Raw genomic sequence first — 23,233 nt, 5'->3', positions numbered from 1 at the left:
GTGAAAACTTGGTAATTCCATCAGACATTGTTAAATCAAGTGTCAGGGTAGAGAACATCACTTCTGAAATGAGATCATATGAATTAATACATGCTGTGCTAACTGAATACAAAACTAAATTAAACAAATATTTTCCAACATTTTTATACTCCACACTGCCCTTTCCCACATGGACAAAAGGAACACCTACGTAAGAATGCTGTTAGTTGACTTCAGCAAAGCGTTAAACACCATGGTGCCCTCCAAGCTCATCACTAAGCTAAGGACCCAGGGACTGAACACCTCCTTCTGCAACTGGATCCCGGACTTCCTGACGGGTCGCCCCCAGGTGGTAAGGGTAGGCAACAACACATCTGCCACGCTGATCCTCAACACGGGGGCCCCTCAGGGGTGCGTGCTTAATTCCCTCCTGTACTCCCTGTTCACCCATGACTGCGTGGCCTAGCACGACTCCAACACCACACATTAAGTTTGACGACACGACGGAGGTAGGCCTGATCACCGACGACGATGAGACAGCCTATAGGGAGGAGGTCAGAGACCTGGCAGTGTGGTGCCATGACAACAACCTCTCCCTCAATGTCATCAAGACAAAGGAGCTGATTGTGGACTACAGAAATTGAAGGGCCGAGCACGCCCCCATTCACATCGACGGAGCTGTAGTGGAGCGGGTCGAGAGCTTCAAGTTCCTCGATATCCACATCACTAAGGATCTATCATCGTCCACACACACCGACACAGTCGTGAAGAGGGCACAACAATGCCTTTTACCCCTCAGGAGGCTAAAAAGATTTGGCATGGGCCTTCAGATCCTCAAAATGTTCTACAGCTGCACCATTGAGAGCATCTTGACAGGCTGCATCACCGCCTGGTATGGCAACTGCTTGGCACCCGACCGCAAGGCGCTACAGAGGGTAGTGCGTACGGCACAGTACATCACTGGGGCCGAGCTCCCTGCAATCCAGGACGTCTATACCAGGCGGTGTCAGAAGAGGACCCAAACATTTGTCAAAGACTCCAGCCTCCCAAGTCATAAACTGTTCTCTCTGCTACCGTGCGGCAAGCGGTTCCGGAGCACCAAGTCTGGGACCAAAAGGCTCCTGAACAGCTTCTACCCCCAAGCCATAAGACTGCTCAACAGTTAATCAAATGGCTACCCTGGCTATTTGCATTGACCCCCTTTTTTTTGTTGTTGTTGCACTGACTCTCTTGCACCGACTCTATGCCCACTCACTGGACTCTACCCATACACTCACACATACTACACTGACACTCCAACACACACATTTACATACACATACACATGCACTACATATGCCCACACGCACAACACACACACACACACACATGCATATTGACGCCACACACACACACACACACACACACACACACAATCTATCCTGCAAATATTACTTCAGTTACCTCAACTACCTGGTACCCCAGCACATTGACTCATTATTGTTGTTTTATTGTGTTTCTATTTCCATATTTGGTTAGCAAATTTGCATTTTATCTCTCAGAAGTTATATAGCAAGCTAAGGTGACAACAATGCCTGCCATGGATGTTTCACAACTGCTTTAAATGTTGAAAATCATAGTGTAAGAACACTTTTTTTTTTAAAGCCTCAAATGATAAGATGATCCAACTTTCAAAACAAGTCCTTTTTGGCTAGCCACAGCAGTCAACTAGTTAGTTAGCTAGCTAGGTACAGTGCCTTGCAAAAGTATTCATCCCCCTTGGCGTTTTTCCTATTTTGTTGCATTACAACCTGTAATTTAAATGGATTTTTTTTTTAGATTTCATGTAATGGACATACACAAAATAGTCCAAATTGGTGAAGTGAAATGAAAAAAATAAATAACGGAAATGTGGTGCGTGCATATGTATTCACCCCCTTTGTTATGAAGCCCCTAAATAAGATCTGGTGCAATCAATTACCTTCAGAAGTCACATAATTAGTTAGATTGCACACAGGTGGACTTTATTTAAGTGTCACATGATCTCAGTATATATATACACCTGTTCTGAAAGGCCCCAGAGTCTGCAACACCACTAAGCAAGTGGTACCACCAAGCAAGCGGCACCATGTCGACCAAGGAGATCTCCAAACAGGTCAGGGATAAAAGCTGTGGAGAAGTACAGATCAGGGTTGCGTTATAAAAAAATATCAGAAACTTTGAACATCCCACGGAGCACCATTTTTAAATCCATTATTAAAAAATTTAAAGAATATGAAACACTTGAAAACACATTGGCAATCAATGCCTGCTTAACATAGATGTCTGGTTGTCGCTGAGGATATTTTTTCACCATGCAATCATTGTAAAGTAGATGATGGTTCTTCTTCTAATGACTGAATAAATGTGTCGTGTTGCCTCTTGTTGTTGCCACAACTCTGAGACACTTTTTGCACAACACTTGAATTTGGTTGCGTTGTGGTTCGCATGTACCCGAAATACTGCCACACCACTGAAGGTGCGCTGAAATACTGCCACACCACTGAAGGTGCGCTGAAATACTGCCACACCACTGAAGGTGCGCTGAAATACTGCCACACCACTGAAGGTGCGCTGAAATACTGCCACACCACTGAAGATGCGCTGACATACTGCCACACCACCTGAAGATGCACTGAAATACTGCCACACCACCTGAAGATGCGCTGAAATACTGCCACACCACTGAAGATGCACTGAAATACTGCCACACCACTGAAGATGCGCTGAAATACTGCCACACCACTGAAGATCCTTCTTTGGAACCAAATCGACGCTCTCGTTAGCACTGGCAGCACTCATGTTTCCGACACTCACTGTGAAGCGCTTTCTCTCCTCACCAGCATCAAACTGAGCACTCTAAGTGGGGACGATTGTGATTGGCCAGCATATGCATGCCATGCAGAGAGTGAGAGAGCCCGCTTGTGATTGGTCAGCATCCTCTGTGCATGTAGAGAGTGAATGAACGGAGTCTAGCGCATCTCATTGGAGGAAGTACTGTAGTCTAGTTTTTGTTGTAATAACAGTGTCAAAGGAAGGAGAAAATCGCAGCCTCTTGCTATATGGATATTGCACATGTCAACATCGCAATTTCGACCTGAATTCGATTAATCGTGCAGCCCTCGGATAAACACCTGTACTAAAGTGTTACTGAGAAGAGATGGGTCTCTAACAGTCTGTGTCTGTTTGTCCTCCAGATCACCAGGACTGTCTTCACCAGGTGGTCCATGAGCGCCTGGGGGAACTGCTGCGTGTGTTGAAGGCTGTCATCAACAAACACCAGACCCTCAACTCTGTGGACATCCTCAGTGCTGCAGGCACCGTCATCGCACAGGTGAAAGGTGAGCAGCACTCCCTAGCCATAGAAACACATCTCATACACCCCAGACTCCGTGTCTCCCTATCTCGCTCCCTCACACAGCTCACACATCCCCGACTCCCTCTCGCTCTGTCTCCCTGTCTCTCTATTTCTCTGTCTCCCTGTCTCTCTATTTCTCTGTCACCCTGACTCCCTGTCTCCCTGACTCCCTGTCTCTCTGTCACCCTGACTCCCTGTCTCCCTGTCTCTCCATTTCTCTGTCTCCCTGTATCTCTGTCTCCCTGACTCCCTGTCTCCCTGTCTCCCTGTCTCCCTGACTCCCTGTCACCCTGACTCCCTGTCTCCCTGTCTCTCCATTTCTCTGTCTCCCTGTCTCTCTGTCTCCCTGTATCTCTGTCTCCCTGACTCCCTGTCTCTCTGTCTCCCTGACTCACTGTCACCCTGTCTCCCTGTCTCCCTGACTCCCTGTCTCTCCATTTCTCTGTCTCCCTGTCTCTGTCTCCCTGACTCCCTGTCTCTCTGTCTCCCTGACTCCCTGTCTCCCTGTCTCCCTGTCTCCCTGTCTCCCTGTCTCCCTGTCTCCCTGTCTCTCTGTCTCCCTGTCTCCCTGTCTCTCTGTCTCCCTGTCTCTCTGTCTCCCTGTCTCCCTGTCTCTCTGTCTCTCTGTCTCCCTGTCTCTCTGTCTCCCTGACTCCCTGTCACCCTGTCTCCCTGTCTCTCTGTCTCCCTGTCTCTCTGTCACCCTGTCTCCCTGTCTCCCTGTCTCTCTGTCTCCCTGTCTCTCTGTCTCCCTGACTCCCTGTCACCCTGTCTCCCTGTCTCTCTGTCACCCTGTCTCTCTGTCTCCCTGTCTCCCTGTCACCCTGACTCCCTGTCTCCCTGACTCCCTGTCACCCTGTCTCCCTGTCTCCCTGTCTCCCTGACTCCCTGTCACCCTGTCTCCCTGTCTCCCTGTCTCTCTGTCTCCCTGTCTCTCTGTCTCCCTGACTCCCTGTCACCCTGTCTCCCTGTCTCTCTGTCTCCCTGACTCCCTGTCACCCTGTCTCCCTGTCTCTCTGTCTCCCTGACTCCCTGTCACCCTGTCACCCTGTCTCCCTGTCTCTCTGTCTCCCTGTCTCTCTGTCTCCCTGTCTCCCTGTCACCCTGTCACCCTGTCTCCCTGTCTCCCTGTCTCTCTGTCACCCTGTCTCCCTGTCTCTCTGTCTCCCTGTCTCTCTGTCTCCCTGTCTCTCTGTCTCCCTGACTCCCTGTCTCCCTGACTCCCTGTCACCCTGTCTCCCTGTCTCTCTGTCTCCCTGACTCCCTGTCACCCTGTCTCCCTGTCTCTCTGTCTCCCTGACTCCCTGTCACCCTGTCACCCTGTCTCCCTGTCTCTCTGTCTCCCTGACTCCCTGTCTCCCTGACTCCCTGTCACCCTGTCTCCCTGTCTCTCTATTTCTCTGTCACCCTGTCTCCCTCCCTAACGGCTCACACTCCTTGCATCCCTAACTCCCCCAGCCCTCAACTGGCTAGATCAGGTCTGGAAGTAGGTCAGTGCTCAAAGCATTACAGGGACAGCATTTATGTCTCTTTAGCACAACTAGGGGGTATATTTGCAGGCCGTTGAGGATTAATCGACTTTAAACTTTGCTCAAATATAAAAAAAAAAACATCATGCATTCAAACCTCCGACTTATAAATACAGAGCATGTATTATTGTAATTTTTTTAAAATCTGAATTCCTATAGGTAGTTATCAATAAAACATCACAATAGCATTCAATTTGGCTTCTGGGGGGCATTTAGACCCCCAGCTCCACTACAACCATTGACAACTACTGTATGTGCCGTTTTCAAGGGATTGTTTTAATTAATGTTATAACTATTTGTTTTTAATTTCATCACCTCCTGAAGAGCATAGTCAGAACTACACATTTCTGATTATCCCATATTTAGCTCTATCATCAGAGTTATACAGCAATCAGTAAACATCCATTGATCATATATTTTCAGATGCGTGAGGGTAACCAGATCCATTTGGTGTGTAGCTAGCTAGCTAGCTAGCTAGCTAGCTAGCTAGCTAAGTAAACAACATGTAATTTAGCTCGCTTCATCAGAGATTAGGCTTTTGGAAAGAGCTTGACATTGGCAAGTCCTCGTCCTGGTAAAGCTGTCAGTCGGACTACTGTCATCACCACTATAGATGGCAAGAAAATATAGCCATCTAGTTTATCCCCTGAAAGTTAGCTTAACTAGCTATATTGACGTGATCTGTTATTAGCTTGTTAACTAGCTATATTGACGTGATCTGTAGTTAGCTTGTTATCTAGCCATATTGACATGATCTGTTATTAGCTTGTTAACTAGCAATATTGACGTGATCTGTTATTAGCTTGTTAACTAGCTATATTGACGTGATCTGTTATTAAGCTAGCCAATTTGACTTGGTCAATAAATCAATATAGCCTATCATGTCTGTCAGCAGCAATCGTGATTAAACACTATTTAAGAACAATGTCGAAAAGGGATAATGTTAGCTAAGTTTGCTAGGTAGGCCTAAGTTGGTTGGAGAAAAAAGTACATTTGGTCTACTTACCACTATGTTTAGCCAACTGTACAACGTTTCTACCGGTAGCTTACACAGTAACCTAAACCACTCATACTTGTCAGGTATAGTTCACTTTTATTTTATTTCACTCAAATATCCAATTAATGGTGGGCAATATTGAGAGATATCGTGAGGCTACCTTCATGTATCTGAAATTGCATGATCAATTGATGTTCACTGATCATGAAAAGCATGCAGTGACTTGGTGTATAACTCTGATAGAGCTAAATTTGGAATAATCTGAAATGTGTAGTTCTGACTATGCTCTCCAAGAGGTGATTATATTACAACCAGAGAGTTAAAACGTTTTTAACAATGCCTTGAAAACGACACGCAGTCGTAAATAGTTTTATCGGAGCTGGGGTCTCCTCGCCCCCTAGCAGGCAAATCGAAAGCTCTGCACTTTATTGTGACGTTTTATTGATGACCTATTGAATCCATCCATACGGGAAAAAATATCATTTAAAATATTGTATTTTTGATGCATTTTAAAATGTATTTGGAATACATACATTTGCATGTAAATATATTATTTGGCTGATAAAAAAATAAAAAAAAGTTCACGTATTTTTTTGGCTGCATACTTTTGGCAGAGCAAAGTACAGTGAGACTCTGACCTGGAATAAAGGCTGGGGAGGTGTGTGTGTGTGTGTGTGTGTGTGTGTGTGTGTGTGTGTGTGTGTGTGTGTGTGTTTCTCTGAGGCTTGGTTTACACTACAGTATGCAGCCTGAGTTCATTTCAAGCAGAACTGAATAACTATTGTGTGGTGGTAGGACAGAGACAGAGTGAGCGTTAGGACTTAGTTTTGGGAAACCCTGCTGTACATACTTATAAGAGGTCAGTAAAGGTGTGGATGCAATGACAAAATGAATTAAATGTATACAAAGACGATGTGTAGTATCAGCTAAGATAAGGTATCTGAAAAGGACCTTCTATCACATGACACCTATCTTGTCCTGAATGAAGGCATGGCACATGACACCTATCATTTTGTCCTGAATGAAGACAATGGCACATGAGATGTCCTTTTCCCGCTACTAATCTCTCCAATCAAGGGATGCAACATTCCAGTAGCTTTCCCAAAATGTCCAGAAATCCTGGTTGGCTGGAAATCCTGGAGATCTGGAAGTCTGGAGATCTGGAAGCCTGTAACCAATATTTCTGAAAAACTGGGACGTTTTGAGATGATACTGGAATTTTGCAACCATTGTCCGGTCACATCATGTATGTGGGTCACTGAGGCATTCACAATCCCATGTTGCCCCCTATGGCGTGATGCCCCCTATGGCGTGATGCCCCCTATGGCGTGATGCCCCCTATGGCTTGACTCCTGTGTCCTGGCTAAGTCTGCTTGAAATGAACCCAGGCTGCATTCTGTAGTGTAAAGCAAGCCTTGGAATCGACTTTGGTTCAATAAGAATACATTTAGAGTGGAAGAAAAAATAGATATTGACAACATACACGCACGCACACACACACTCACGCACGCACGCAAAAATGCACGCACGCACGCACACACACGCAAACACACACACACAAAGTAAACAGACAAAATAATTCATCCCCCTTGGCACCATGAAGACTAAGGAGCTCTCCAAACAGGTCAGGGACCAAGTTGTGGAGAAGTACAGATCAGGGTTGGGTTATAAAAAAATATCAGAAACTTTGAACATCCCACGGAGCACCATTAAATCCATTATTAAAAAATTGAAAGAATATGGCACCACAACAAACCTGCCAAGAGAGGGCCGCCCACCAAAACTCACGGACCAGGCAAGGAGGGCATTAATCAGAGAGGCAACAAAGAGATCAATGATAACCCTGAAGGAACTGCAAAGCTCCACAGCGGAGATTGGAGTATCTGTCCATAGGACCACTTTAAGCCGTACACTCCACAGAGCTGGGCTTTACGGAAGAGTAGCCAGAAAAAAGCCATTGCTTAAAGAAAAAAATAAGCAAACACATTTGGTGTTTGCCAAAAGGCATGTGGGAGACTCCCCAAACAAAATGCTATGTCTGGCGCAAACCCAACACCTCTCATCACCCCGAGAACACCATCCCCACAGTGAAGCATGGTGGTGGGAGCATCATGCTGTTGGGATGTTTTTTATCGGCAGGGACTGGGAACTTGAAGGAACTCCTTCTGCTGGGGACAATAAAAGGCCACTCTAAAAATGTGCAATTTTGTCACACAACACAATGCCACAGATGTCTAAAGTTTTGAGGGAGCGTGCAATTGGCATGCTGACTGCAGGAATGTCCACCAGAGCTGTTGCCAGAGAATTGAAAGTATATGGCTCTACCATAAGCAGCCTCCAACGTTGTTTTCGAGAATTTGGCAGTACGTCCAACCGGCCTCACAACCGCAGACCACGTGTAACCACGACAGCCCAGGACCTCCAAATCCGGCTTCTTCACCTGTGGGATCGTCTGACACAAGCCACCCGGACAGCTAATGAAAACTGAGGAGTATTTCTGTCTGTAATGAAGCCCTTTTGTAGGTAAAAACGAATTATGATTGGCTGGGCCTGGCTCCCCAGTGGGTGGGCCTGGCTCCCCAGTGGCTCGAACCATCGCTGCGCCCAGTCATGTGAAATCCATAGATTAGGGCCTAGCGTATGATTTCAATTGACTGATTTCCTTATATGAATCGTAACTCAGTAAAAGCATTGAAATTGTTGCATGTTGCGTTTTTCAGTATACATGTCTTTTTTTTAACGTACATTTGACATCCGGAACATACTGTATGTCACAGTTATTTAGTTTCACAGCCTAACTTTCCTCATCCCTTGTTGACAGGTGTTAACTTCAAAGAAGTGAATGAAGAGAACAAGGAGAAGCTTTTCGGAGAGATATACACTTCAATCGACACATTGGCATTCACCTTTGGCAATGTGTAAGTATATAATGTTATATTAAAATAAATACACTAGTTTTGTTTTTCTGACTGTTCAATGTGACACAAACAACCTTCAAACTATATCTGATATTGTCTTTATACCAAGTATTTCCATCGCCATAATACGTCAATGCAGTGATAACAGACATCCTTGTCTTACACACCTAGATGATGTAATATTCTCAACCTTCAGACTATGATTACATAATGGCTGCCTGGGTTGTTGGCTCTCACAGAGAGAGGTTTTTAGGTTTTATTTATTCGCACCAAAGAAAATAAGTGATACAGTACAGATAAATAACTGGTAGAAGCAGTGTGCAGGTTAGGTTGGAAAAAGGGTTGATATGAAAACAAATACAAGAAGAAAATAAACGAGAGAAAAAAGTGAATCAGTTAAACAAAACGTATTAATTATAATTGTACATAATATACTCCATAAACAAGAAAAACTATGTGTGTGTGTGTGTGTGTGTGTGTGTGTGTGTGTGAGAGTTAGGCTACATGGAGGGGATTATTGGGTAGTTTGGTTCATCAAGCTGACCCCCAGTCTTCGCTTGATGTTATTGAGGAGTGATGAGGTTTTGGCAATATGAAGATAAGAATTCTAGAGTATGTGACCTCTGTATCTGATAGATAATTGACTATGTGAGGTGCGGCAGTGGGGAGGGTGAAGGTTATCGCAGTGTCTTGTGTTATATAGAGAATGTTGCCCACAACCATTGATCTAGGATCAGCTTTGCCCTATCCCAATCCATTCCCTAACCATTGTGCTAAAAACAACACAGCTGATCCCAGACCAGTGTCTAAAGGGTAGGAAGCATGAGTTTTTACTCACCAAAGTAACAACTCAGTGTGGTCAAAGACTTGGGAACTTAGTTGTAATCCAAATCTGGTTACCTGTAGACATGGGTATGTTTTTGGGTTATTGCATATGTTTTTTTTGTTTTTTTTCAGATATCTATCAAAACTACCCACAATGCACTATTTCTAAAGGTCATATGGATAATCTACTCTGTGCTACTAAGTTCGTATGCTAGACCGGTAGCTAGCTCAAGCTAGCTAACGTTAGCATCCTCATGCTCGTCATGGACTTTGTGGCTGTGTTATCTAGTGGGAACCCGTTAGCACGGCAGGCTCTGGTGCTTTCTTACCGTGGGCTCAAAACAAGAGAGAAAATCCTACCTGCTTGTTCTAATTGTGTTCTAGAACCTCGTCTGTTCTCCTTTTTTGTTTCGTAAACGTTTCGGCATGTTCTCTGTGAATCAGGCTACGGGAGATTTGTAACTTTTTCCCACCTTGGCTTATTGCTAGCGCGCTAGCTGACTGACATCTGGAATCTATCTATTTTGGATTTTTCTCGCTATATAGCTAGCTATTGGATTTCCCTCACTGACTCTCCCCTGGCCCGGGGAAGTGCTCGCCTCCCCCTCGCTTTGGTAGCTAACTCAGCCTGCAGTCTTTTGAAAGTTTTACCATCGGATGGGCCCTAGCCATCAATCTGTAAGTCTCTGCTCTCTCTTTGCTTTTGATCTGCAGTTATGTTTTAGTTGTGTTCTAGCTGGTCTCCAGTAGTTGGCCTCTAGCTTGCCGACCGTAACCGTGGTGGTTGGCTAGGCTAATAGCTAGTTGGCTAGGCTGGTTAGGCTAATAGATAGTTAGCTAAATAGCTAACGTTAGCTGGCTGGCTAGCTTGCTGGCTAAGATAGTTGCATATAGCTAACAATCTTTGATAAAAATTCTTTGATAACTGGTTAGATGGCGTTATGTATTTCCCAAACTTTGGTTTACTTTAATATAGCTGTAAGCTAGGTGTTACCCTTTAAGAGTCATTCCCATAGTCTGTGTGTGCTTTTTCATTGTCGTTGTGTGTTCGTCTTTCAGAGTGTCTGACTTTCTTATTGGAGATGTAGACAATGGATCACCGTTGGGGCTTCCCCTGACTCGGATAAGCAGGGTAAGACCACATACACGCGCACGCACACACACGCACACACACACACACACGCACACACGCACACACACTTCCCCCTACACAACAACTGTCTGTCTGGACATTATGTATGTGTTTACAGTAAAGCCAGGTGATTCACTGTCTGAAGATACCCCAGGATGGGGATGTTAAAGGTTATGCGGCTCTCAGGCAACAACATAACACTGTATGGTGATTGTTTCCTGTTTCAGGCTACTCCTGAAATCTCTTGTAGTGATTTAATTAATTACAGCGTGATTTACTGTGTTGTTTCTCACCACAAAGGGATTTTTTTTTGTTACTAGCCATGTCATATACAGTACCATCTTGTTTCTTACACATCACTGTGGAGACGCTCTGTCTGTCTCGTTCCCAGTCGTTCGAGAACCTTTCTGTGGAATCTGCAGGATCCGGTCCAGAGAAAGATGTTCCGCCAGGTAAGATGCACTAAAATCACTTTACTACTCCATCCACTTAACAACTGATAGCTCTTAACAATTTAATATGTACAGTATGCCTGCTTGGCTTGGCACTTATAAAATCATTACACAATGACATAAACCAGCCCTGCTTCTGTGAATGTTTTGGAGTTTGTCTGTGGTGAAATGTCAATGTGTTGAAGAGCTATTTGTCCCTGGGTTGACAGTAAAGTTATACATTCACCAGACAGTTTATTAGGTACACCCATCTAGTACCGGGTCAGACCCCCCCCCCCCCTTTGCCTCTAGAACAGCCTCAGTTCTTCGGGGCATGGATTCTACAAGTCGGAAACGTTCCACAGGGATGTTGGTCCATGCTGACGCGATGTCATCACGCAGTTGCTGCAGATTGGACAGCGGAACACCACCGCCACCAGCCTGTACCGTTGACACCAGGCAGGATGGGTCCATGGACTCATGCTGCTTACGCCAAATCCTGACTCTGCCATCAGCATGACGCGAAAGGAACTAGGATTCGTCGGACCAGGCAATGTTTTTCCACTCCTCAATTGACCCCTCAATCAGATGTGTGTGTGTGTGTGTGTGTGTGTGTGTGTGTGTGTGGTGATTGAGTGCCCACTGGAGCCGCTTCATCTTGTTTTTAGCTGATAGGAGTGGAACCTGGTGTGGTCGTCTGCTACAATAGCCCATCCGTGACAAGGATCGATGAGTTGTGCGTTACGAGATGCCGTTCTGCACGCCACTGTTGCACTGCTCCGTTATTTGTCTGTTTGTGGCCCGCCTGTTAGCTTTCACGATTCATGCCGTTCTCCTTCGACTTCTCTCATCTCATCAACGAGCTGTTTTTCGCCCACAGGTCTGCCGCTGACTGGATGTTTGTTTGTCGCACCATTCTCTGGAAACCCTAGACACTGCCGTGCCTGGCACTGACAATCATACCACGCTCAAAGTTGCTTAGGTCACTCGTTTTGCCCACTCTAACGTTCAATAGAACAGTAACTGAATGCCTCGATGCCTATATTATCTGCCTGCTTTATATAGCAAGCCACGGCCACCTGACCCACTGTCTGTAGGAGTGATCCATTTCCGTGTACCTAATAAACTGTGTATGTCTGTCTCTATGGAGTCTCTATGGTGTAGTTAGTGGGCCTATATAAGCTCTCCATTTACACAGTGAGTGACCCGTCGGCTTGGTCATATTAATACATACAAGAGGCAAGCCCTGTCTTGTCCAGTCTACTTATCATTACAGTGTATTAACAACAAATAACCCAAGGTCAACAGGGACTTTACTCTCTGAAAGATCTGACACGCACACATATACACACACACACACGTACACACACACACACACACACACACACACACACACCCAGTGTACACAGGCACACAGGCATACACACATACACACACATCTGATAGAGGGGTCTTGTCCATAGCTAGTTTCTAGTAGGTAGCACAGTCTAAGGTCTAAGGCCAACTAACTTCTTCTTCCCCAACCCATGGCGTGTTACCGTTACCGTCACAGGTCCGTCGCTCCCGGCGAGGGCGGAGGAGGTGGATGGTGTGGACGTGGCTCTGCAGCGGAGCGAAGGCGGCGTGGAGTCGGCTCTACTCTACTCCAAGGCCTGGTCTACGTACACCAGGGAGCTGCTGGCCTGGGTGGACAAACGAATCAGTATGGGTCAGTCGCTGTTACTTCTCCCTCCCCCTCATCTACATACAGAGAAACATTATGGGTCAGTCGCTGTTACTTCTCCCTCCCCCTCATCTACATACAGAGAAACATTATGGGTCAGTCGCTGTTACTTCTCCCTCCCCCTCATCTACATACAGAGAAACATTATGGGTCAGTCGCTGTTACTTCTCCCTCCCCCTCATCTACATACAGAGAAACATTATGGGTCAGTCGCTGTTACTTCTCCCTCCCCCTCATCTACATACAGAGAAACATTATGGGTCAGTCGCTGTTACTTCTCCCTCCCCCTCATCTACATACAGAGAAACATTATGGGTCAGTCGCTGTTACTTCTCCCTCCCCCTCATCTACATACAGAGAAACATTATGGGTCAGTCGCTGTTACTTCTCCCTCCCCCTCATCTACATACAGAGAAACATTATGGGTCAGTCGCTGTTACTTCTCCCTCCCCCTCATCTACATACAGAGAAACATTATGGGTCAGTCGCTGTTACTTCTCCCTCCCCCTCATCTACATACAGAGAAACATTATGGGTCAGTCGCTGTTACTTCTCCCTCCCCCTCATCTAACACACACACAGGGTTCATACACAGAAACACCTCCATTACGGGTCAGTCGGAGCCACAGAATTAGATAGAACACTGTTATTAGATGAGATATTACACAACTAGTATTATATAGTATCCGTGTGGTCTGAGCTACAGTCCGGGTCCCTTAATGCTGGGGTCGGTCACCGTTAGCTAACATTAGCTTTATTAGCTTAGTTTGTTCTAGCATTAGCCAACTTGTACACAGTAATAGATAGTTTCACACCTGTGCTACATTGCCCCAGATATACACGAGGACAAACTTGCATGGGTTGAATATATAACTCTGATAAGGGTATGCAATGCTTTGTCAATACAGTAAACTATAAACTTTAGCTAAACACGGTGTATAGTGTAGAAGTGTGTTCAGTCAATTTTACCGTTAGCGCTCCTCTATTTGCATGAATGGGTTTCTGGGCGTTTGTGGTCTCTGTGCTGTACTTAATTGTCACGCTACACACAGTATTGAACATGTATGGTATCTATGACAACCAGGCTAGCCATTCCATTTGTTGAACACTTGCACTTTTGTGGACTGATGATTGTCGAAGCATTCGGGCCGTGTCGTAACGTGGAGTGTCTGATTGCAGATATCGAGTGTGCGAGGAGCTACGCCAAAATGGCAGAATCAGCGAAGGCACTCGCAAGTCACCAGGTGATTTATGATGAAATATGTTTCTGCTCAGCTTGGTGTAATAACTATTCACCAGTCAAACCGTTATCTCAAAAGATGACAGCTGTCATAACAATTCATCATAATTTTAAAGCATCTACACTGTCTCGTTTTGAACTGTGATTAGTAACTTTAGTTGTCTTCCCATCAAAAGGAGTTCATGCCATTCCGGGACGTCTACATGTCTGCGTTCAAGAACGATATTGAGTACAGCCAGCTCCTACTACACACAGCAGCTGCCCTTCAAACCAACAAATTCATGCAGGTACGTACATCTGTCTACTTCTCTACGGTATGCGATGCTCTGATCTGCATCAACCAGACTCAGAGGTATTTGATGGGTATGTTAGCATTGACTCACTAGAGAGTGTGTGTGTGTGTGTGTGTGTGTGTGTGTGTGTGTGTGTGTGTGTGTGTGTGTGTGTGTGTGTGTGTGTGTGTGTGTGTGTGTGTGTGTGTGTGTGTGTGTGTGTGTGTGTGTGGTGATTCTCTAGCCTCTCCTCGCGCGGAAGACCGAGCTGGACAAGCTGAGGAAGGAGGTCAAGGAGCAGTGGCAGAGAGAGCAGAAGAAATTGGTGGGTTGAACTTCAACAGGTCACTTTAAAAGAAAATGGTGGGTGGAACTTCAACACTTCAAAAGGTCACTTTAAAAGAAAATGGTGGGTGGAACTTCAACACTTCAAAAGGTCAATAAAACAAAATGGTGGGTGGAACTTCAACACTTCAAAAGGTCACTTTAAAAGAAAATGGTGGGTGGAACTTCAACACTTCAAAAGGTCACTTTAAAACAAAATGGTGGGTGGAACTTCAACACTTCAAAAGGTCACTTTAAAAGAAAATGGTGGGTGGAACTTCAACACTTCAAAAGGTCACTTTAAAAGGAAACGCAAAGTAGACAAAAGCCTCCGTCATCAAAGGCAAACCCCCTCGGCCGGTTCCCCCCATAACCCAAACATGTCTGTTAATGTTTAGCCAGGCTCTTAGCTCTGTGTGTGTGTGTGTGTGTGTGTGTGTGTGTGAGAGAGACTCTTGACATGGTTTAATAGCTGCAGAGTGTTGAAGGTAAATGTTCAGGTCCAGTTGCACCACCAGTGTGTTGAAGGCAAATGTTCAGGTCCAGTTGCACCACCAGTGTGTTGAAGGTTAATGTTCAGGTCCAGTTGCACCACCACCAGTGTGTTGAAGGTTAATGTTCAGGTCCAGTTGCACCACCAGTGTGTTGAAGGTTAATGTTCAGGTCCAGTTGCACCACCAGTGTGTTGAAGGTAAATGTTCAGGTCCAGTTGCACCACCAGTGTGTTGAAGTTTAAATGTTCAGGTCCAGTTGCACCACCACCAGTGTGTTGAAGGTGTGTTCAGGTCCAGTTGCACCACCAGTGTGTTGAAGGTGATGTTCAGGTCCAGTTGCACCACCAGTGTGTTGAAGTTTAAATGTTCAGGTCCAGTTGCACCACCACCAGTGTGTTGAAGGTGTGTTCAGGTCCAGTTGCACCACCAGTGTGTTGAAGGTGAATGTTCAGGTCCAGTTGCACCACCAGTGTGTTGAAATTTAAATGTTCAGGTCCAGTTGCACCACCACCAGTGTGTTGAAGGTGAATGTTCAGGTCCAGTTGCACCACCAGTGTGTTGAAGATTAAATGTTCAGGCCAGTTGCACCACCAGTGTGTTGAAGGTGAATGTTCAGGCCAGTTGCACCACCAGTGTGTTGAAGGTTAATGTTCAGGCCAGTTGCACCACCAGTGTGACTAGACCAGGTTTATCTTCGGAGTTCTTTGTGTCAGTGTTTGTCAGTGATGAGGGTTGCAACACTACTGGGAATTTACCAAAATTACCGGAATCTTTAGTAATTTTGGTAAATAACAGAAAATCTATGGCATTTACATTTTAGTCATTTAGCAGACGCTCTTATCCAGAGCGACTTACAGTTAGTGAGTGCATACATTTTTCATATATTATTTTTTTCATATTTCATTTTTCAATCTATTGTACCTTTGGTAATTTATACTTGAATAACTGTAACTCATTTTTTTTATCCATATATAGTATTAATTTATTTGATCTGTGTCCATATTGTCCATGAGTTTCTAGTAGATTGACCATATGGTTCAAGAGAAAATAGCCAAATTAATGAAAGAAGCATCTAATCAACAATGGAATTATTTTCAATTAACTCTGCATCTCTTCCAACTATTTACCTTTATTGACAACTGCCACCAGTTTGACGCCAAAACATTGACAACAAATACATATTGACATATTTAAATAAATACAAGTTTTAAAATAATATACAGTGGGGAAAAAAAGTATTTAGTCAGCCACCAATTGTGCAAGTTCTCCCACTTAAAAAGATGAGAGAGGCCTGTAATTTTCATCATAGGTACATGTCAACTATGACAGACAAAATGAGAAAAAAAATTCCAGAAAATCACATTGTAGGATTTGTAATGAATTTATTTGCAAATTATGATGGAAAAGAAGTATTTGGTCAATAACAAAAGTTTCTCAATACTTTGTTATATACCCTTTGTTGGCAATGACACAGGTCAAACGTTTTCTGTAAGTCTTCACAAGGTTTTCACACACTGTTGCTGGTATTTTGGCCCATTCCTCCATGCAGATCTCCTCTAGAGCAGTGATGTTTTGGGGCTGTCGCTGGGCAACACGGACTTTCAACTCCCTCCAAAGATTTTCTATGGGGTTGAGATCTGGAGACTGGCTAGGCCACTCCAGGACCTTGAAATGCTTCTTACGAAGCCACTCCTTCGTTGCCCGGGCGGTGTGTTTGGGATCATTGTCATGCTGAAAGACCCAGCCACGTTTCATCTTCAATGCCCTTGCTGATGGAAGGAGGTTTTCACTCAAAATCTCACGATACATGGCCCCATTCATTCTTTCCTTTACACGGATCAGTCGTCCTGGTCCCTTTGCAGAAAAACAGCCCCAAAGCATGATGTTTCCACCCCATGCTTCACAGTAGGTATGGTGTTCTTTGGATGCAACTCAGCATTCTTTGTCCTCCAAACACAACGAGTTGAGTTTTTACCAAAAAGTTATATTTTGGTTTCATCTGACCATATGACATTCTCCCAATCCTCTTCTGGATCATCCAAATGCACTCTAGCAAACTTCAGACGGGCCTGGACATGTACTGGCTTAAGCAGGGGGGCACGTCTGGCACTGCAGGATTTGAGTCCCTGGCGGCGTAGTGTGTTACTGATGGTAGGCTTTGTTACTTTGGTCCCAGCTCTCTGCAGGTCATTCACTAGGTCCCCCCGTGTGGTTCTGGGATTTTTGCTCACCGTTCTTGTGATCATTTTGACCCCACGGGGTGAGATCTTGCGTGGAGCCCCAGATCGAGGGAGATTATCAGTGGTCTTGTATGTCTTCCATTTCCTAATAATTGCTCCCACAGTTGATTTCTTCAAACCAAGCTGCTTACCTATTGCAGATTCAGTCTTCCCAGCCTGGTGCAGGTCTACAATTTTGTTTCTGGTGTCCTTTGACAGCTCTTTGGTCTTGGCCATAGGGGAGTTTGGAGTGTGACTGTTTGAGGTTGTGGACAGGTGTCTTTTATACTGATAACAAGTTCAAACAGGTGCCATTACTACAGGTAACGAGTGGAGGACAGAGGAGCCTCTTAAAGAAGAAGTTACAGGTCTGTGAGAGCCAGAAATCTTGCTTGTTTGTAGGTGACCAAATACTTATTTTCCACCATAATTTGCAAATCAATTCATTAAAAATCCTACAATGTGATTTTCTGGAGAAAAAAAATCTCAATTTGTCTGTCATAGTTGACGTGTACCTATGATGAAAATTACAGGCCTCTCTCATCTTTTTAAGTGGGAGAACTTGCACAATTGGTGGCTGACTAAATACTTTTTTCCCCCACTGTATATAAAGGATATTTCATGCTGAAACCCTCATCAAACTTGCCTGCTATCCAAGCTCCTTGCTCCGGGCCAAACGCTAAGCCACGCCTACGAACGTTGGTTTTCTTCTCCGCAATGAGTCTGGATCTGAGAACCTCCCCGACGATTCTAGAACGGAAATCCATTCTAGACCTTATAATTGGTCCCAGAAACCGATGGGTTGGGCCAGAGCCAGAACACACGCGGGTATAGCAGCGTTTTCAAAATGTGTCATTGGCTTTGATACTCTGATTTGGTTTAGCGATGATCCAATCGCTGATGACTTTTATTTTGTACAACACCCCTCATTTTGGCGTCACCACAAACGACTTAAATGATGGCAGTCTCAGACTGAGGTATGTAGCGAACACAGTGCAGCGGAATAATTCAGTTCCAGTCGTCAGGCGAATATTAAACACCAGTGGTGTTCACTAAGCTGATGGTATATATTTAGGATCATGTTTGACAGCTTTGTCATTCTATTTTTTTATTTAAAAAATCATCTTGTTCAATTATTTCCTATATTTTACACATGATAAGGCTACATAGAGGGCCAGAGATTATTTCAGACACCTGTGATAATCTGGGCTGGCAAATGTATATATATCTAAGGATAGTTTATGTGTGTTTCCTTTGTGTGTTGTGGAACCATGTTTTGCTTTTGCAGTGTGAGAGAAAAATTGGGTTGAACCGTGAACAATGATTAGGACTGAGTCAGCACATGTTTGTGTTAGTGGGTTTTTGCGTTTCAAGTTTTATTAGTTGTATGTACAGGATACACATGAAATGCTCACTTGCAGTCTTCTAGAAGGTATACAGCGTATGTCAGAATTGACTTTTCGTAGCAGGTTAGGATAATTAAGGCAGCAGGTTAGGATAACTTATACAGCAGGTTATGATAATTAACATAGCAGGTTAGGATAATTTAGGTTAAGGTTAGGAAAAGGGTTAACGTAAGGGTTAGCTAAAACTTCAATTTGACAATCTGTATCCCATCTAGACATGACTGTGTTACTTTGTTTGCCTTGTGTTTCTCGTGTTAACGCTGTGTGTGTTTTCAGCATGAGGCGGACAGTGCCCTGAGGAAGGCCCGTGTTCTGCAGACCCAGAGACAGGAGGAGTATGAGAAGGCCCGGGTGTCCACCAGCCGAGTAGAGGAGGAGCAGCTGGGATCAGCCAAGCTGGAGAAGAGACGCAGGCTGGAGGAAGAGGCTCTGCAGAAGGTAAGACATTGTCCCTAAGGCCCATAGATTATCCGCGAGGCCCATAGCTTGTCCCTGAGGCCCATAGCTGATCCGTGAGGCCATAGCTCGTCCCTGAGGCCCATAGCTCGTCCCTGAGGCCCATAGCTCGTCCCTGAGGCCCATAGCTCATCCCTGAGGCCCATAGCTCGTCCCTGGGGCCCATAGCTCGTCCCTGAGGCCCATAGCTCGTCCCTGAGGCCCATAGCTCGTCCCTGAGGCCCATAGCTCGTCCCTGAGGCCCATAGCTCGTCCCTGAGGCCCATAGCTCGTCCCTGAGGCCCATAGCTCGTCCCTGAGGCCCATAGCTCGTCCCTGAGGCCCATAGCTCGTCCCTGAGGCCCATAGCTCGTCCCTGAGGCCCATAGCTCGTCCCTGAGGCCCATAGCTCGTCCCTGAGGCCCATAGCTCTTCCCTGAAAGCCATATAAAAAATCTAATCAAATTTGATTTGCCACATGCGCCGAATACAACAGGTGAAGACCTTACAGTGAAATGCTTACTTACAAGCCCTTAACCAACAATGCAGTTTTAAGAAAAAGAAAAAAAGTGTTAAGTAAAAAATAGATAAATAATTAAAGAGCAGCAGTAAAATAACAGTAGGGAGGCTATATACAGGGGGTACCGGTACAGAGTCAATTTGCGGGGGCACCGGTTAGTCGAGGTAATTGAGGTAATATGTACATGTGGGTAGAGTTAAAGTGACTATGCATAGATAATGTAGCTCAGCTGGTAGAGCACGGCGCTTGTAACGCCAAGGTAGTGGGTTCGATCCCCGGGACCACCCATATACAAAAATGTATGCACGCATGACTGTAAGTCGCTTTGGATAAAAGCGTCTGCTAAATGGCATATTATTATTATTATTATTATTATTATTATTATTATTATTATAATAAACAGAGTAGCAACAGCGTAAAAGAGGGGGTGGGGTGGGCAATACAAATAGTCCGGGTAGCCATGATTAGTCTTATGGCTTGGGGGTAGAAGCTGTTAAGAAGCCTTTTGGACCTAGACTTGGCGCTCCGGTACCGCTTGCCGTGCGGTAGCTGAGAGAACAGTCTATGACTAGTGTGGCTGGAGTCTTTGACAATTATTAGGGCCTTCCTCTGACACCGCCTGGTATAGAGGTCCTGCATGGCAGGAAGCTTGGCCCCAGTGATGTACTGGGCCGTACGCACTACCCTCTGTAGTGCCTTGCGGTCGGAGGCCGAGCAGTTGCCATACCAGGCGGTGATGCAACCAGTCAGGATGCTCTCGATGGTGCAGCTGTAGAAGTTTTTGAGGATCTGAGGACCCATGCCAATGTCTCCTGAGGGGGAATAGGCTTTGTTGTGCCCTGTTCACCACTGTCTTGGTGTGTTTGGACCATGATAGTTTGTTGGTGATGTGGATACCAAGGAACTTGAAGCTCTCAACCTATTCCAATACAGGCCCGTCGATGAGAATGGGGGCGTGCTCAGTCCTCTTTTTTTACCTGTAGTCCACAATCATCTCCTTTGTCTTGATCACATTGAGGGAGAGGTTGTTACCCCATGAGGCCTTAGATACTCACTAAGGTCCATAGCTCGTCCCTGAGGCATCAAATCTTACCTATGAGGCCCATAACTAATCACTGAGGCCTAGTGTTCTCTCAAATACGTAATCAAATAACAGTTAATCACATCTTAGCAACTAACCCTAAACTGCTAAATTAGAATCCACATTCACATACTGAAGATGTTACCCTTTTGATCAGTGGATTGTAGTTGTGAGATTTTAACCCCCTCCCTTCCCTGTTCCATAGGCAGACGAGGCCAGACACCACTGCAAGGCCTGTCTGACAGACGTAGGGGTGAAGAGAGTGGACCTGGCCAACACAAAGTGTGAGATCCTCACCCAGTTACGAAAGCTGGTCTTCCAGTGTGACCTCACTCTGAAAGCGGTATGTTGAGAAGTACAGTATCCAAATATTATCCGAAATGTAGTAGAATTGTGGAATTTATAGAGATGATTTAACTTCTGAGCTTATTTTACTATAAAACAAAAGTGTTTCATTGATCCCTCAAAGTTTTGTCAAGGTAGTGCCTAGATTTCCAGTGGCCATATTTGAACATAGCGTCTAGTGTAGGTACTGTCATAGAAATAGAACTCATGGAAATAGAACTCATGGAAATAGAACTCATGGAAATAGAACTCATGGAAATAGAACTCATGGAAATAGAACAAGTAGAACTAATTATAATCCTATGGGTGATTTATCTCATGGGTTCTCTGTGTGTTTCTCCCCAGATGACTGTGAACTGGTTCCAGCTCCAGCAGGCCCAGGTTGTGTCTCTGCCCGTCAACCACCAGTCTCTGTGTGAGAGCGCCAAGCTGTACGAGCCGGGACAACGCTACATCAACTTCGTCAGGAGTCTTCCTGCCCATTTAGACAGAACCAGGGTGGAGTCCTACTCCTTCGATGCTAATGTCTCGCACTGTGACAACGCAGGGTGAGGGGAACACTGGATGGATGCTGTGAGATTTTTGATTATCCTACTACTGCGGCTTCAACTCATTTAAACCTGAATGGAGTGTGTGCCTGAAAAAAACTTGTGAAGCGTCATCGTAGAGTCATTATCAGAGTCATCATCAAAACAAATGACTGAGTTATTCTCTGTGGGAGAGCAACTGCTTTAGAGGGAAAAAGCCTTGTAGAGAATAGTATTATATATAGTATTATATTTAGTGATTTGCTGAGAGAAGGAGTGACTGGGAGAGAGGGATTAGTGTTAGCGGAGGGAATGATTGAGAGAGCGAGAGAAAGAGATTGTGTTAGAGAGGGGAACACAATTGAGTTTGGCCTGCAAGTTTTCCTGGGGGGGGGGGGGGGGATGGGTGGAGAACTCTGGTTTTATAAATCTATTTAGGCCATTTCTTCTGACTGAAAGTCACATGCGGAGATCATCCGTTCACCTACTCTACGTCTCACAAAGACACAGCGGTTGGAACCAAAAATCTCAAATTTGGACTCATCAGACCAAAGGACAGATTTCCACCAGTCTAATGTCCATTGTTCGTGTTTCTTGGCCCAAGCAAGTCTCTTCTTCTTATTGGTGTCCTTTAGTAATGGTTTCTTTGCAGCAATTTGACCACGAAGGCCTGATTCACGCAGTCTCCTCTGAACAGTTGATGTTGAGATGTGTCTGTTACTTGAACTCTGTGAAGCATTTATTTGGGCTGCAATCTGAGGTGCAGTTAACCCGCCTCCCCCTCCTCTCAGGTTGCCTCTCGCCAAGCGGTCGTTGATCAGCACCCACTGCAGTACCCACAGTTCCCACGGTAACCTGTCTCAGATGTCCGCCACCTCTGGAGACTTCCTGGGGACCGACGAGGTGGACAGCCCGGTCCACACACGGCCCGCCAACAGCAGCACCGACATCCAAGGTAGCCTAGTTGAAGAACCTACTGGTAGCCGGGTCGTTTTGGGGTTTTTCTGATGACTGTTGATCCTGTCATTCAGGTTAAAAGGGAAAAGCTTAGCGATCATTACTCAGATCAGTTTAGATCACAATAGACTACAGCTAATTATCTCCCCGAAACACACTGAGTAAACAACCTGGCATTCTTCCTTTCTTATGCATGCGGATTATAATAAAATAATAATAATAAATAATTGGTCATTTAGCAGACGCTCTTATCCAGAGCGACTTACAGGAGCAATTAGGGTTAAGTGCCTTGCTCAAGGTCACATCCGACAGATTTTTCACCTAGTCGGCTCGGGGATTAGAACCAGCGACCTTTCGGTTACTGGCACAACGCTCTTAACCACTGAGCTACCTGCCGTATTGGTCTGGCCTAACTGATGTACTTGGTATATGTGGCTCTGAGCCTGATAACGTTGTTTTCATAGATGTGAAAAGGCTACATTGTGTGTGTGTGTGTGTCTGGA

General features: G+C 45.1%; 1 protein-coding gene across 4 annotated transcripts in view; it reads left to right on the top strand.

Annotated features, from left to right (window-relative positions):
• LOC311121238 (rho GTPase-activating protein 29-like) overlaps positions 1–23,233 on the top strand; it is a 79,676-nt gene that overhangs the window by 37,689 nt on the left and 18,754 nt on the right. For all 4 annotated transcript variants that reach the window (XM_084195751.1, XM_084195753.1, XM_084195750.1 and 1 more), the window contains 12 exons: positions 3,195–3,338; positions 8,703–8,799; positions 10,684–10,756; positions 11,148–11,208; positions 12,740–12,895; positions 14,090–14,154; positions 14,327–14,437; positions 14,667–14,747; positions 19,142–19,303; positions 21,107–21,244; positions 21,592–21,794; positions 22,565–22,728. In XM_084195751.1, the coding sequence (XP_084051877.1) occupies positions 3,195–3,338; positions 8,703–8,799; positions 10,684–10,756; positions 11,148–11,208; positions 12,740–12,895; positions 14,090–14,154; positions 14,327–14,437; positions 14,667–14,747; positions 19,142–19,303; positions 21,107–21,244; positions 21,592–21,794; positions 22,565–22,728 (1,455 nt within the window). The remainder of the gene's footprint in view (positions 1–3,194; positions 3,339–8,702; positions 8,800–10,683; positions 10,757–11,147; positions 11,209–12,739; positions 12,896–14,089; positions 14,155–14,326; positions 14,438–14,666; positions 14,748–19,141; positions 19,304–21,106; positions 21,245–21,591; positions 21,795–22,564; positions 22,729–23,233) is intronic.

Source organism: Coregonus lavaretus (genome assembly GCF_964263955.1).
Source record: "Coregonus lavaretus genome assembly, contig: HAP1_SCAFFOLD_337, whole genome shotgun sequence".
NCBI lineage: Eukaryota > Metazoa > Chordata > Actinopteri > Salmoniformes > Salmonidae > Coregonus > Coregonus lavaretus.
The sequence above is the reverse complement of the archived record's forward strand: the minus strand, read 5'-3'. Positions and strand labels throughout refer to the sequence as shown.